Below are 14,531 nucleotides of genomic sequence, written 5' to 3' on the forward strand. Positions count from 1 at the left end.
GAACAAGTAGACTCAAGACAACTTGGACTAAATGCACTGTAAACCACAATGGAAAAACTGCAGTGAGGTATTCCCAGTAGAAATCTTGGAATTCCTTCAAGTATATTGAGATTTTGTTAGAAATTGAATTGCCAGTATAATCCATCTTCCTTGTGAGAAAACATTCAGATAAAGAGCTGAGGCCTAGCAGCATTAACCATTAGAACATCCCTTAAATCAATAAGCTACAAATCTGGCCGCACATTCCTGCTGTGCCTGGTGGTGCACTCAAGTGGCTTTAGGCTGAAGCATCATGACTGATAGCACATCCTCAACCAGGCAAACACCTGGCAATGCAGATTCCTGTGTTTACCATCAGCATTGCCTTGTTCCATTCTACAGAATGCAATTATATTTTGTTTCACATAAGAAAAGCAGTTTTTCTTTTTTTTTTTTTTTTTTCCAGATTTTCCAAATGTGGTTATTGAAGGAGTCCTCCATGGGATATTTTACCCTCATCTACAGCCCAGGTAGAAATCCTACATGGCTAAAAGAAGCAGAAGCAAGTTTCGAAGTCACAGTCAAGGAAATCAATACCTACCAAGTTAACCTAAACGCTATGATATATAACAGCTCTAGCTAGTGGTAAAGTGCACAGTCCCAGCGTAATTCAGGGCAGGGACATTTCCATTAGAATGGTGCTCTTAAAAATAGAAACTGAACCGGGGCGGTGGTCAGGCTAAGGCCAAGTGTTTAAGAAGTAGAGTGTAGCTGCCAGCGTAGAAACCCATGAAAAGGAGGCCACAGGAGATTCCTGGGAGCACTGGGTGTAGCAAAACAGCCACTCTCTGCTTCAGTCGCACCATTTGCTAATTGAAAATCATATCCTGAATCGTACTGAGACTGATCAACTTTGGTAGCTTTTTTGTTCAGATCTTATGACACACTACTCTTCTCACCATGAGATTTTCTCAGCCAGTGATAGTACATTCTGAAATGCTGGCACCAGGAGACAGCCACAGACACACACTGCTAAATGTGAAGATGGAACTAAACTGGAAATTAAATTATACTGACAATATTATGGCATTTTTAAGATCATGGCATTTTAATTTACATTAGAGTGGAGTTGCATCATACTCAGGGGTTAGCTTCCAAGATCAGTACGTAGGTAAAATGGGCTATTAGGATGATCCTTGAAAGCCCTTTAGATGGGTGCCATGTTGGAAACCTGTACATCCACAACAAGTAGCTTTTCTTCCTGTGTTGGAAAAAAAGACTGTTTCTTTGTTTGAAGACCAAGTGAAGTTGTTGGTGTTTGTTTAGGAGCCATTTTGTAAAAAAAAAAAAAAAAAAAGAAGCACATACCTTTTAACACTAGAATCAGCCCTGCAAGATGCTTGCCCCGCTAGTGGCAGATGTGAACTGACAAGGAGTGAAGTGCCCACCCAACGGATGGACAGCACCCACCTGGGTTTACTCAAGGGTGTGCATTCATCATAGGTGGGATCGCCACAGGATTTCATGTTATTTTCCTTATGGCTTCCTTTTCACTGACCTCATGTGTTGAGTTAATGTAAGTTAAATGTGTTTGTGATATAACTCCACTGTACATCATACTTTGAGTAGTAAAGAATAAAAGCATATATACTACCTATATGTATGTGCTGTATGTGGGCATTTCATTGAGATCTAATTAATAGCTAGCCTATTTATGGTTATTCGTTTTAATAAGTTCTGTGGGGGCAAAATATTTAAAATCAAAACTAATAACTACATCATGGTTTTTGATTAGGATCTAAATATTCAGGTTTGAAGCCTGCTGCAAACTTTTAAAGATATTATGATAGATTCTGTTACTACATGTTGGAAACAAGCAAGAACTAAATAATCAAATGTTGTCAACCAAAAATAATAGTCGGGTATTGGAGATTTTTTAAAAATGTTTTTATGTTATTAGCTATTTGGAGTTAAATAAAAACAAAGAACAAGGAAATGTTTGCGTTTGTCTTCTCCTAAGATTTCATTGGAAACATGGTTTGTAGCTGTCTGTTTACACACACACACATATGTGCACACACAAAACCTCTCACACATTCACATAGATGTTTATTTCTAATATAAGATAAATTATTATAATAAATTACCTCATCTATTAAGTCAGTAGATGTTCATTAAATATTTGATGATTTACCAAGATAATAAGAATTTTTTTGAAAAGACCAAGTATCTACAGTGGTACACTGCCCAAGAAATCTTTTCTGAGAATTAAGTTTTTTCTTAGTGATGACTTTCACTTTTTATAGTTATGTAAATTTTATTTTCCCTGTCAGACAAGTCATATGCAGACATCATAAGATTTGCAGGAGGCACACCTCACAAGAGTGGGAAAACCCAGTCGTCACGCTTATGTACTACACAAGGATCATATCTATTTAAATTTTTAATGTGTAATTCTGTCAGGGTTATTGAAGGAACTAGAAACCAGTGTAGGTCTTTTAAGCAGAAAAGGCTACAATGCTGAAAACTGAATGCTTACAGAATCTGTTGGAAGGGTGAGAGGAGTGCACTCCTGGTAGGTGTCCAAGAACAAATTCCAGAAAGCCCCAGCAACTTCTAGCACTGACCTGCCTGGGGAGCTATAGCCTGTGCTGTAAGCAGGAATATAGGGAGTTAGGGGGCTGTGAGCGAAGCTCTTGAGGTAAACAGCATGAGAGCTGCAATCCAGGGATCAGCAAGTAGGATCAAAAAGGACCTGTTATCTCCATGAGATATGGAGCTCCCAGGAAATATAATGGCGATCTCTCTATGAGGTGCGGCCTCATAGCAGCACCCAGGAAGCTGGTGACTGGGCCTGCATCACAATTGCCTATCAACACCCATGGCCTTGCTTGCCAGCAACCACAGCCCAAAGTGGCAGGAGGATGGTATTCACCCACTCCCACCTACCACTCCATAGCTCCCTTCAACGCACATCCAGTTGGTAGAACCTTATTCTCCATCCCAGGTGCAGGGAGTCTGGGAAGAAGCTGCTAGCCATCTACACCTCAGGAATGCACATGGGAAAGATGATGGAACTTTTTTTTTTTTTGAAGACGGAGTCTTGCTCTGTCACCCAGGCTGGAGTGCAGTTGCCCAGGCTGGAGTGCAGTGGCACAATCTCCACTCACTGCAACTCCCGGGTTCAAGCAGTTCTCTGCCTCAGTCTCCTGAGCAGCTGGGATTACAGGCGCACGCCACCACGCCTGACTAATTTTTATATTTTTAGTAGAGACGGTGTTTTACCATCTTGGCCAGGCTGGTCTTGAACTCCCGACCTCGTGATTCAACCACCTTGGCCTCCCAAAGTGCTGGGATTACAGGCGTGAGCCACCGTGCCCAGCCAGAACATATTTCCATCATTTCATGGTTGAAAATTTAATAAAAAATATTTAAAGCTATCGATGAAAATAAATTTTTTTATATAAAATGTAAAACTATAGATAAAATAAATTTGTCTCCCATCTCATCTCCTAATATCGAATTCCCATCCCACAGAAGGGAGTACTTAATGTGTCTGTACTTGCTACTTTGAGTAATATTTCATCTACATGCAAGCAGATATTGTATATTTAGTGTACATATATTTAATTTCCCCTCTTTTACAAAAATGGTAGCATGCAATACCCATTGCTTTCTATTTGTTTTTATTTAACAATATCTTGGCAATCTTTCTGTATCAGTATATAAAGTGCTATTCTCTTTTTTTAAAAAAAGCTGTATGGATCTTCTATAATTTGAGTAGCCATTACCATATTGATAGACATTTTACTTTTGGATTTCACTAGGCATGCCTGGCCCATATTGCTCTACAGGCTATGCATTGCACAAGTCCAAGCAGTGTCATTCACATGGACCACAGTGTTAATAGTATTCCGAGTCATGCTTGGAACCCTGCACTTGGGGAAATGTCAAAAACTTTAATCATTAAAACCATGGATTCACAGGCAATAGAGAAGTAAAGGACAGAGAGAAGAAACCAGAGGAAAGAAAAGGAAAAAAAAATCCCATTACCACTTAAGTCGGGATGTGGGGACATCATTTGTCCCGCCTGGTTCCTGGACTTGGTGTTTTGCCTGGACTGTCTTCGATGCTACCTTATGCAGTGCCTCTCAGGCCTCATCTCTGCCTATTCATTCTGCATATTGGCAGCCCTCGTATCCTTTCTCCTGGTGTCCTTGTTACTGCCCCCATTACTATCAGCCATGTGAACAACCCCAATAACACCACGGCCATCAATACGTGGTAAATCCTACAGTTACAGTTACAAGTTCCCATTGAAAAGAAGTTGAGCTCTCTTAATCAGTTTAGAGAAATATGATCACACTTTTGAAATAACAAATGGCTTTCATCTCATTTGCCAACTTTGATCGATTGACAATGGCTGCTTGAAGTGCTGCGTAAAGAAGAATTTTAGCACACCTGTGAGGATGGCTACTATCAAAGCAGAAAATAACAAGTGTTGGTGAGGAGGTGGAGAAATTAGAACCCTTGTAACTGTACATTGCTGGTGGAAGTGTGAAATGGTTGCAGCCTGTGTGGGAAATGGTATAACTTCTTCAAAAATTAAGCATTGAATTGCTATGTGATTCAGCACTTCCACTTCTGGATATATACCTAAAAGAAGAAAGCAGGGACTCAAACAGCTATTTGTATAATGATATGGTTTGGCTGTGTCCCCACCCAAATCTCATCTTGAATTAATCGTACTTCCCATAATCACGACAGGTCGTCAGAGGGAACTGCTGGGAGGTAATTGAGTCATGGGGGCAGTTACCCCCATGCTGCTGTTCTTATGATAGTGAGTTCTCATGAGATCTAATCTTTTATGAGGGGCTTTTCCCCTTTTTGCTTGGCACCTCTCCTTCCTGCCATCTTGTGAAGAAGGTTGTGTTTGCTTCCCTTCTGCCATGATTGTAAGTTAGAGGCCTCCCCAGCCATGTGGAACTGTGAGTCAATTAAACTTCTTTCCTTTATAAATTACCCAGTCTTGGGCAGTCCTTTATAGACGCGTGAGAATGGACTAATACATATATCCATATTCATAGCATATATTCATAGTAGCCAAAAGGTGGAAACAACCCAAGTGTCCAGCAACGGATGAATGGGTAAAAAGGAAATTCTGACACATGCTGCAACACAGATGAACCTTGACATTCAGAGACATAAGCCAGTCACAAAAAAGCAAATACTGTATGATTCCATTTCTATGAAGTATCTAGCATAGTCAAATTTATAGAGACAGAAAGTGGAACTTTGGTTGACAGAGGATGGAGGAAAAGAGGAAATGAGGAATTAGTGTTTAATAGGTTTCAGCTGGGGAAGATGAAAACGTTCTGGAGCTGGCTGGTGGTGATTGTTGCTTAACAATGTAATGTACTTAATGCCATAGTATTGTACACTAAAAATGGTTAAAATAAATTTTATGTCATGTATATTTTACCACAATAAAAACAAGGCTTTTGAGTGAGTGCAGGCTCAGAGAGTAAGGGTGTAGTGATCAAGTAGCACTGTCTGTCATGGGTGCAGGAGAGCTTTTGGCACACATACCAGTTACTAGTCTCACATCCCTGGCAACCTCTACAATCCTGAAACAGTAGTTCTAAACCAGAGATTTGCATCAGAATCACTTGGGATTCTGAATCAATAAATCTGGCCAGAGACCTGTCCTTGGGTAGTTAGAAACACCACCCAGTTCACTCTGATACACACCTGTATTAGGGACCACCAGCTGAGGGAGATGGTTTATGACCTACCCTTTAGCCATCATCTTGAATTATTTATTGACTTTCATAACTCCTTCAGAATCCAGTACGAAGAGAACATCTGTTCAACTCTTGGGGGTGTTTGTTATATGAGGTCACAGGAAGAGACTGAAGAAGCAGGAAGGACAAGTTTGGGTACTGGTCTCAGTAGATGCCCTATACATAATTGGGAAGTTGTATATTCATTCATTCACTTGTTTGTTCAGTGAAATGCATTTGGGTCCCCCCACTGGATTAAGGCACTATGTTAATTACTTAAAGAATACAGATGTAATCCTTGCTTTCTGGAATTGTTGGCCATTTACTAGGAAGGGTTTTTCCATCTTAATGAATTGGACATAAAGTTCAGTGATTAAGGCTGTCTTCTTCTAGTATCTCTACTCCTTGCAAGTAATTATTTTCATTTTGGCTTTGTTTTGGTTTTTATTCTTGATGATAAATACAGATTTTGAATTCAGCAGCAGAAACCCAGAGAAGTAGCAGGCACTAACTCAAAACCAAAATGTCTGCAATGTTTATGTTTTCTGTCTGTGCACATACATAGTGACAGACTGGATTCTGATGAGGGCGAAGGGGCATCTATTTTTATGTGACGGGAAGGAGGGCATATTATCTATGTTAAGTCATTGGAATACACTTAATTTACTAGAAAAAAAATTTGTGTCCTAAGAATGTGATTGTAAATCTGGCCTATAAAATGTGAACCATTTTCTGTCTTCATTACACTTAACAGTAGTTACAGTGACAGCTAGGACATTGGTGTCCCTAGCTACAATATTGTATGTCATTTAGATACTCCTGTGTACTCCTATGTACTGCGTTTCTACTGGATGTCGTGTTGTTGGACTAGGGTTTTGGATATTTTATCACGTTGAGTTCTTTACAGAGTAGTTTTTAGTGCCCCATTTTATTGAAGAAGAAATTGAAGACCAGAGACATTAATAAAAATGTAGCTAATATGAATGAATACTAATTTAGGGGCCAAGAGGCACTGGGCTAAATCATGTTAATGGACCATCTCATTGAAGCTTCACAACATCTTGAAAGATGTGTGTATTCTTATTCCAATTTAAAGTGATGAAAAGGAAGCTTAGAGAAGTGAAATATCTTGACCAAGGATACCAGTTAATAAAAGATCTGGATTTGAATCTTTCATCTACAAAGCTTGGGCGAATCCACTCCCTAATCAGCCTCACAATAGAATTGTATTTATGTGCTTTTTTGGAGACGGGGTCTCCTGCTGTTGCCCAGGCTGGAGTACATTGGCATGATCTCGGCTCACTGCAGTCTCCACCTCCTGGAAACAAGCAATCATCCCACCTCAGCATGCCAAGTAGCTGAGACTACAGGCACATGCCACTATGCCCAGCTGATTTTTTTTTTTTTTTTTTTTTGTATTTTCTGTAGAAGCAGGGTTTCGCCATGTTGCCCAGGCTAGTCGTGAACTCCTGGGCTCAAGCAATCCTCCCATCTCAGCCTCCCAAAGTGCTGGGATTATAGTTGTGCGGCCTATGTGCAATTCTGAACCAGACATGAATGCTTAAATCAGAACTAGTATTGCAATAGCTGCTAATATTTCTACAATGTTATAAATTGCAAAGTGCTTTCCCATCTCACTTGATTAAACCAAGCTCCGTGCTAATAGCAGCCTCCTCCCAGGGCTCTTTGATTTCATTTTTACTGCAGTCCATTCTCGACACAAAAACCAGGGTGATCTTCTTAAAATGTTGATCAGATCACATCACTCTCTTGCTCAAAGTTCTCTAGTAGATTCCATTCCCACTAAGAAAAACATTTAAATTTCTGCTGCCCTCTCCAAGTTCTTTCTATATTCTTCCTGCAGGTGCTCACTGGCAACAATGGCCTTTCAGTTCCTAGAACATGTCAACCTTGGTCTCTCCACAAGACCTTTGGACTTGCCAGTCTCTGCCTGAAACCCTTTTCATCCCTCTTCAAAGGCTGACTCCTTCTCACCCATTAGGTATCAGCTTAAATATCACCTTTTCAAAGAGTTCTTCTTCAGTCACCCCATCTAAAGTAGCACCCTAGGCCCCACTCCATACCATTATTCTATTGTTGCTTCCTTCAGAGCTGCTATCACCATCTGAACTTATCCTGTTTATTTGTGAGCTTGTTAATCCCTTTCTCCTTCAAAGAATGTGAACTCCATCAGAGCAGGGGTAGCGTCTGACTTTTGAACAGTTTCTCCAGTGCGAGGCCCAGAGTCAATGTTAAGAACGACTGTGGAATGGGTGGGTGGATGGCAGCCTATGTTCTGGCCCCCAGTTCAGTGCTGGCTGCATATTCCATAGCAGGGGTTTCAGAACTGTGCTTTGAGTAAATGACCTTGAAATCAAGATTGGCTAACATCTTCCCAGATTCCAATTGTGATCTGTTACATCCTCCTTGTTCTGAAAACAGTGACTGTGTATAGTTTGCTCACCAGTCTGACAAAGAGTGGTTAATGGATTTTGTAACTACGTATTTGGATGATCTCTTAAATGTCTATTCTTTTTACAAATACCTAAGCTAATTCAGTGTTTACAAACCATAGCTTTGTGACACCCCAGGGTAGTGGTTTTCAAAGTGTGGACTCTAAACCCGTAGCATCAGCATCACCCAAGAACTTTGTACAAGTTTTCAGGCCCTACCCCAGACTTGCTGAATCAGGCAGTCTGGAGATCTGACCAGCCCTCCGGGTGATTCTGATGCACCATAAATTTTGAGAACCACAGTCCTAGGGCACTTCATATTATTTTCATGTTGTGCATTTTAAAATGTTCAATTTCTTTTTAATTAAAAAAGAAAAAAAACACCTCAATACTTCCAGAAGGAGTGGGCACAAAATCAAACAGAATGCCAGCATGGCTACTACAAGAAGCTGGTGACTTTGTAGTGGGGGTTTCAGGCATGAGCCACCCTTTAAGGCAGCAGTCCAGTGCTCAGCAAGTCAAGCAAATACCAGGATGACTGGACAAAATAAGTAAGGTATTTTAAATGTAATAAAAAATACACCATTCACTTAGAAATTGTCATATTTTACATGAACTTTTATACCTAGTTATAGTAACTTTTCTTCACAGCAGGCAACATGGTGTTTTTCTAAAACCTTGGTATCTTTCCAAATTCGACCTTGGTAAACTAGAATCCTTGCCCTTGTGAAACTTACAGAATAATGTGATATTGGCTGGATAAATACTTGAACAATTGTAATTATAAAGTATGTGTTAAGTGTTGATGAAAGAAAATAAGAAGGTTTACTTGTACATAGGTAAGATACCTAGATTTGGGCAGGCAAGGGCCCTTCTCTGAGATAGTGACATTGAAGTTGAGACCTAAAGAATATTGGAGTAATTAGCCAGGAAAAGCAACAGGGAAAGGGAAGGGTGTTGCAGGGACATCAGCAAGTTACAAAGCCCCAAATCAGAAGAGAGCTTCAGTCAAGGTCCTTAAGGAAAGCCAGTGAGCCTGGAGGATAATGAGGGGCTACGGCTAGTGAGGTGGGCAAACTATGCAATTTAGGGTAATGTATATAATGGCTCACACTTTATCTGACTTATTTTTAAAAGACTACTGCAGTTGCTTGTGAAGAGTGGACTGGACAGGCTCAGGATTTGAAGCACAGAGACTTAGGACGCCACTCAAGTAGATGAGAAGTGACCTGGTGTAGGATGGCAGCAGTGGAGAGGATGAGATACAGAGACTCAGGATGTATTGCAGCACTACCAGTGAACTTGCTGATGGATTTGGATGTGGAAGTTAAAGGAAAGGGAGAAAGAAGTGAAGGATGGGTTTCTGGCTTGAACAACTGGGTGGATGTTGGTGCTATTCATGGATGGAGGTTGGAAGGGTGGGACTCCTGTCTTTAGGAAGCTCAGGGAGCTCCAGGTGGCTGGAGAAATCCTTTCCTGGGCCTTGTTCCCTCCTCTATAGTTCAGACACTTCTACTTCCCATTTCCAGGATGTCTGCAGCTGTTTGAAAGTAAAACTAGATGCAACACAGACCCATCAGCAAAAGGAAATGAGCCTAGGTTTTTTCCCACCATGGTGACAAATTTTTGCAGAACCATTTCCAACTTTTTCCCCAGTTTACTCTGGTCAGGAACAAAGCAGAGCACAGAGATCAAACCAGTGACTTTGTCCTCAGTCAATACATCATATTGCTACCGAATTCACAAGTGGTGAACGGTATGATTGTGTATAATTGCCTCATGGGGCCCCAGGAGGGCCACATAAATCATCCAACAAATGGGGATTTGAATTTAATGGTTTGCAGAGTGGATGCCATGCTTCACAGTACTTAAGACTCTAGGGAGGGTGGTTCCTTCTCACCTCTTAGGTCAAATCTCACCTGCTCCGCTCATGCGCACCTCCCCTGGGCCATCTGCCACTCACCTCATTTTTGCCAGTCTACTGTCATGCCCTTCAAACCTCAATTCAGAAAATAAAAAGTTTTTTTTTTTATTCTTTAAGATAGGTCTTTTGAAAAATAGTCTAAATTTGAGCATATTCTTTTTGGCCATTTTGATAGGGTTTGGCTGTGTCCCCACCCAAATCTCATCTTGACTTGTGGCTCTCACAGTTCCCTCCTGTTGTGGGAGGGACCTGGTTGGAGGTGGTTGAATTGTGGGGGGTGGGTCTTTCCCATGCTGTTCTCATGGTGATGAATGAGTCTCAGGAGATCTGATGATTTTGTAGGGGAGAGTTTCCCTGCACCAGCTCTCCTCCCTTGTCTGCCTTCATATGAGACATGCCTTTCACCTTCCACGATGATTGTGAGGTCTCCCCAGCCTCATGGAACTGTGAGTCCATTAAACCTCTTTCTTTTGTAAATTGCCCAGTCTTGGGTATGTCTTTATCACAGCATGAAAAGGGACTAATACACATTTATTCTGAACATACTTACTGAACATTAATTAGGTGTGAAATACTCTGTCTGGGGGTAGATTAGGAATGTGATCTAATCCTTGCCCTAGAGGAGCTTCCAGTCCAGGGAGGAGATGGGAGACACCAGGGCCATAAGCAGATACAGCTCAGAGTGAGGAAGCATCTGGAGATGGCTTCCCAAAAGAGCCCCACATTGAGTACCCAGGGATGGCCAGTGGCAAGCAGAGAGCACCTCGCACAAGGCTTGGAGCCAATTCAGGAGTTCTGAAGTCTTTGTAAGAGAGGCTGTGCTTCAAGCAGACACGGTTAAATCAAGTCTGGAGTTTCTGTGCCCTAGGCTGACCAGTTCTTCCTCCTTTACCCTGGACATTTTGTCAGAGTGCAGCTCCTGGTGTCCAGCAGAGGCACTGGAAGCAGGCTTGTCTTTTAAGACCAGGGAAGAAAAAGGGTCATTTTCAAATAGAGATATCTGGATCCTGGAAATAGATCCAGGATATCTATAACAGGACATAATGTCACCACCTCGGACAGATGGCGACTGTAGTTTTAACAGCGCTTTGAAGGCCCACCGTGCTCCAGGAAGAAAGTCCTCACATGCTCTGAAAAGTTAATGGGGGTGGAAACGTACCTGACTGCTAGTAAAACTTTAAAAGTGGGTAATAGAAGGGGTTTTGGTAAGTTGGGTCCTCCAAATCTGTGGGTCCTCTGCATCCTAATCTAACTAGGGTGGGAATTTTTTTTTTTCTTTGAGACGGAGTCTCACTCTGTTGCCCAGGCTGGAGTGCAATGGTGGGATCTCGGCTCACTGCAACCTCTGCCTCCTGGGTTCAAGCAATTCTCCTGCCTCAGCCTCTCGAGTAGCTGGGACTACAGGTGCCTGCCACCACGCCCTGCTAATTTTTGTATTTTTAGTAGCAATGTGGTTTCACCATATTGGCCAGGGTGGTCTCGAACTCCTGACCTTGTGATCCGCCCGCCTTGGCCTCCCAAAGTGCTGGGATTACAGGCATGAGCCACCGCGCCCGGCCTAGGGTGGGATTTTAAAATTCATTTTGTATTAACTCTTACTATTTGTCAGATGGTCTTTTTTTCTGACTTGATTCCTGGGACTAGTCACTGCAATTCTGCATTAATGCCAGTTGTTTTTCCACCACTCTAGAATGTCAGTAACACTAGCAAACCTTGGAGGAACTTATGTCACACCTAAAATTTACTCTTGGCCAAAATCTTAAATCCACAAGATGAATTACAGACTTAAGTAAAAGCTGTTATGTACTTAATGGCACCAAAATTTTCCATTACAAATACTGTTTTTAATTCTTCCTTAATTTGAAAAAAAAAAAAGTGCCTTGAGGGGGCTTTGAATTTCCAAGCTTTCTAGATCAAAGATTTCTTCAGCTCTCTGGATTATAGGAATGTTGAAAAACAAAAACAAATCATTTTCCTGCTGTAAAATCCTTGCCATGTTTTTGTCTTTATGTAACTCAAAACGGCTGAACTGAGAAATGAGGTTGGTGAGTCCTGTTCAAAATTCATCAGAAATAAAGTAATTGATAATTCCAAAAGTGTCATTCCAACTAATTGACCCAAAAGTAAATTTTACTGAACTCTTATTTGATGATCCAGAAAATTGCTGAAGAGCACTTGTAAGAGAACAAAATGAATTATGGCTAAGAATACCAAAATATTTTAAAGTGTTGGTTAAAGTGATTCAAGACTAAATTATAATAATTTGGGCTTGGTGGTGGTGTCCAGTGTAAATTTCCCTCTGATTCCACATCTGCCCACAACTATAAATGTGTCCTTCTAGTAACGTGATCTGCAAAACAGTGAACAATTTATTTCAAAAGCTTTTGCAGAAAACATTAGACTATAAAAAGTAACAGTTCCTATTTTCATAGTCATCAGTTTGCTCATGTTTTCTGTATGAGGCCTGACCCTTGGTGTACAAGAAATAAACTGGGGGGATGTCCTTAGCTCTTGGTCATCTGGCATAACAGATAACATGATAATTTACCACTGGTGCACTAGTGGGTTCAGAATTTCAGCACTTCCAAAATGAAGCACTTTTTGCCTTGTTACTAGAGAGAAGTCAGGTATGCTCACAGTAGTGAAAAAACTAGACGGCATGTATGGCGTAAAGCGCATGTCCTTCTGCATGGGGGAGAGTGGTGTCTATGTGCTCTTGGACATTGCGATGTAAAGCACTTTTGCATGTACAAGAGGTCATTTGTTTCCGATTTTTCCTCCATGTTATCTTTATTTAAAATTAGAATTGTTTTCTTTTTCTAATTATTAAAAAGAAATGCACCCTAGAGAAAAATTAAAAACTGAAAAAAGTAAAACTATAGTTAAAAAATCCCACCATTTGCATTTACTTATGTGAATTTGCATTTTGTTGTATTTGCTTTATGAGAATGTGTTTACATAATTGAGATTATGCTGCATACAGAACTTCTGCTTTTTCTTTAAAACAATCATTTTCTCATGTTACTCTGAGTTCTCTAACATCAGTCTTAATGAATGCATACTATTCTATTATGGGATGTGTGCTTTATAACCATTTTGGGACATTGAAGTTGCTCCCAGTATTTTGCTATCATAAATATTCTGCAATTCACATCTTTACACATAAAAAATTTTCAATATTGCTATATTTGGTAAAGACTTTTAGGTTGCAAGTCAAAGGAAATGAGTTTGCTTTGGCTTGAGAAAAAAGAAAATGTATTAGTTTACGTAGCAAAAAGCTGAGTGTGGATTAGCTTCGGGCACAGCTGGACACAGCAGCTAAATGATGTTTTCGGAACCTTTCTGTCTTCTGGGCCACTTCCTTCTGTGCTGGCTTCGCTCTTAGGCCTGTTCCTTTATATTCTCTTTCAGAAAGATGGCAGCTCTTTCCCAATCACTCTGGAAGTCCAATGATGGCTCATTCACATGACTGAGGTCCAGCATCTAGGCCTGAGCCAGTCACTGGAGCCAGGGCAAGGGAATGTTCTGGATGGCCAACAGGACAGCCCTGCTCCCTCTCCCACCTCCCCTGCTCTGTTCATCTGGCCCCTTTGCTGTTTCCTGAACCCACCCAGCCTGCCCATCACTGATGACCACTGTTCTTGTCCCCTCTGCCTCCACACAGTTCCCCCACTGTCCCCATGGCTTGGTGCTCCCTCACTTCCTTCAGTCCCCGCTGACCACCCCTTCACTGTCTATTCGCTTTCCCTGACTTCACTGACTTATTGCTCCCTGATGTTGTGTTATATATTCATGTAGTATAATTTGTCACCTTCACAGGAACCACAAGGGGTGACACCATTTGTTTACAGCTCTATCCCACCCTATAATATTGATAATATTTATCAAGTGAGTTAATGAACACGTCTGCCAGGCCAGGTGTGTACCCATCTGTAGGGTCAGCCCACCCTAAGGACTAGAGATGGGTGAGGGAAGGATGTGATTTCTCAAAAGAAAAATAAGAAATTGGGCATCCATCACCCGAGCAAGCGGACTAAATGCTGGGCTGACCGAAACACTGATGTCCCTTACAATTTTGGATCACCTTCTAAAGCCAATCCCAGGAGTGAGAAATTCCAAGGTTATAAATGTTTGGGTTTCCTGATAAGGACTGCTTCCACTTTTAGCCCCCCCTATAAAAATTCTCCTTATAGCAGATAAAATAATAATTCTTAGACACAGAATGCCTCTCCCCAACTTCAAACATATAACTTTTCCATGTACCATGACCAAAGACTCACCCTGGCACCCAGGCCCAAACTGGTCCAGTCTCAGCCTTACCTCTGACCATGCCCCTATCCCGCTCCCCTTTTTGCACCAGGCCCTAACACACTGGCGTTCTCTTCTGCCCTG

The 14,531-nt window shown here is 41.3% G+C and overlaps 1 protein-coding gene and 1 non-coding gene across 4 annotated transcripts in view; one reads left to right on the forward strand and one right to left on the reverse strand.

Annotated features, from left to right (window-relative positions):
• Nucleotides 1–14,531, forward strand: part of SNX24 (sorting nexin 24) — a 193,258-nt gene that overhangs the window by 172,407 nt on the left and 6,320 nt on the right. For 2 of the 3 annotated variants that reach the window (XM_055298969.2, XM_063612963.1), the window contains exon 7: nt 446–1,339. The exons of the other annotated variant lie outside the window; for it this stretch is intronic. In XM_055298969.2, coding sequence (XP_055154944.1) covers nt 446–513 — 68 coding nt within the window. In that variant the 3' untranslated portion in view covers nt 514–1,339. Of the gene's footprint in view, nt 1–445; nt 1,340–14,531 lie in introns of those variants that run through there. 3 annotated transcript variants of the gene reach the window in all.
• Nucleotides 2,307–2,405, reverse strand: LOC129457949 (small nucleolar RNA U13). Its single transcript, XR_008649479.1, has one exon. It is a non-coding gene; the product is annotated as a small nucleolar RNA U13 (small nucleolar RNA).

Source organism: Symphalangus syndactylus, chromosome 11 (genome assembly GCF_028878055.3).
Source record: "Symphalangus syndactylus isolate Jambi chromosome 11, NHGRI_mSymSyn1-v2.1_pri, whole genome shotgun sequence".
Lineage (NCBI taxonomy): Eukaryota > Metazoa > Chordata > Mammalia > Primates > Hylobatidae > Symphalangus > Symphalangus syndactylus.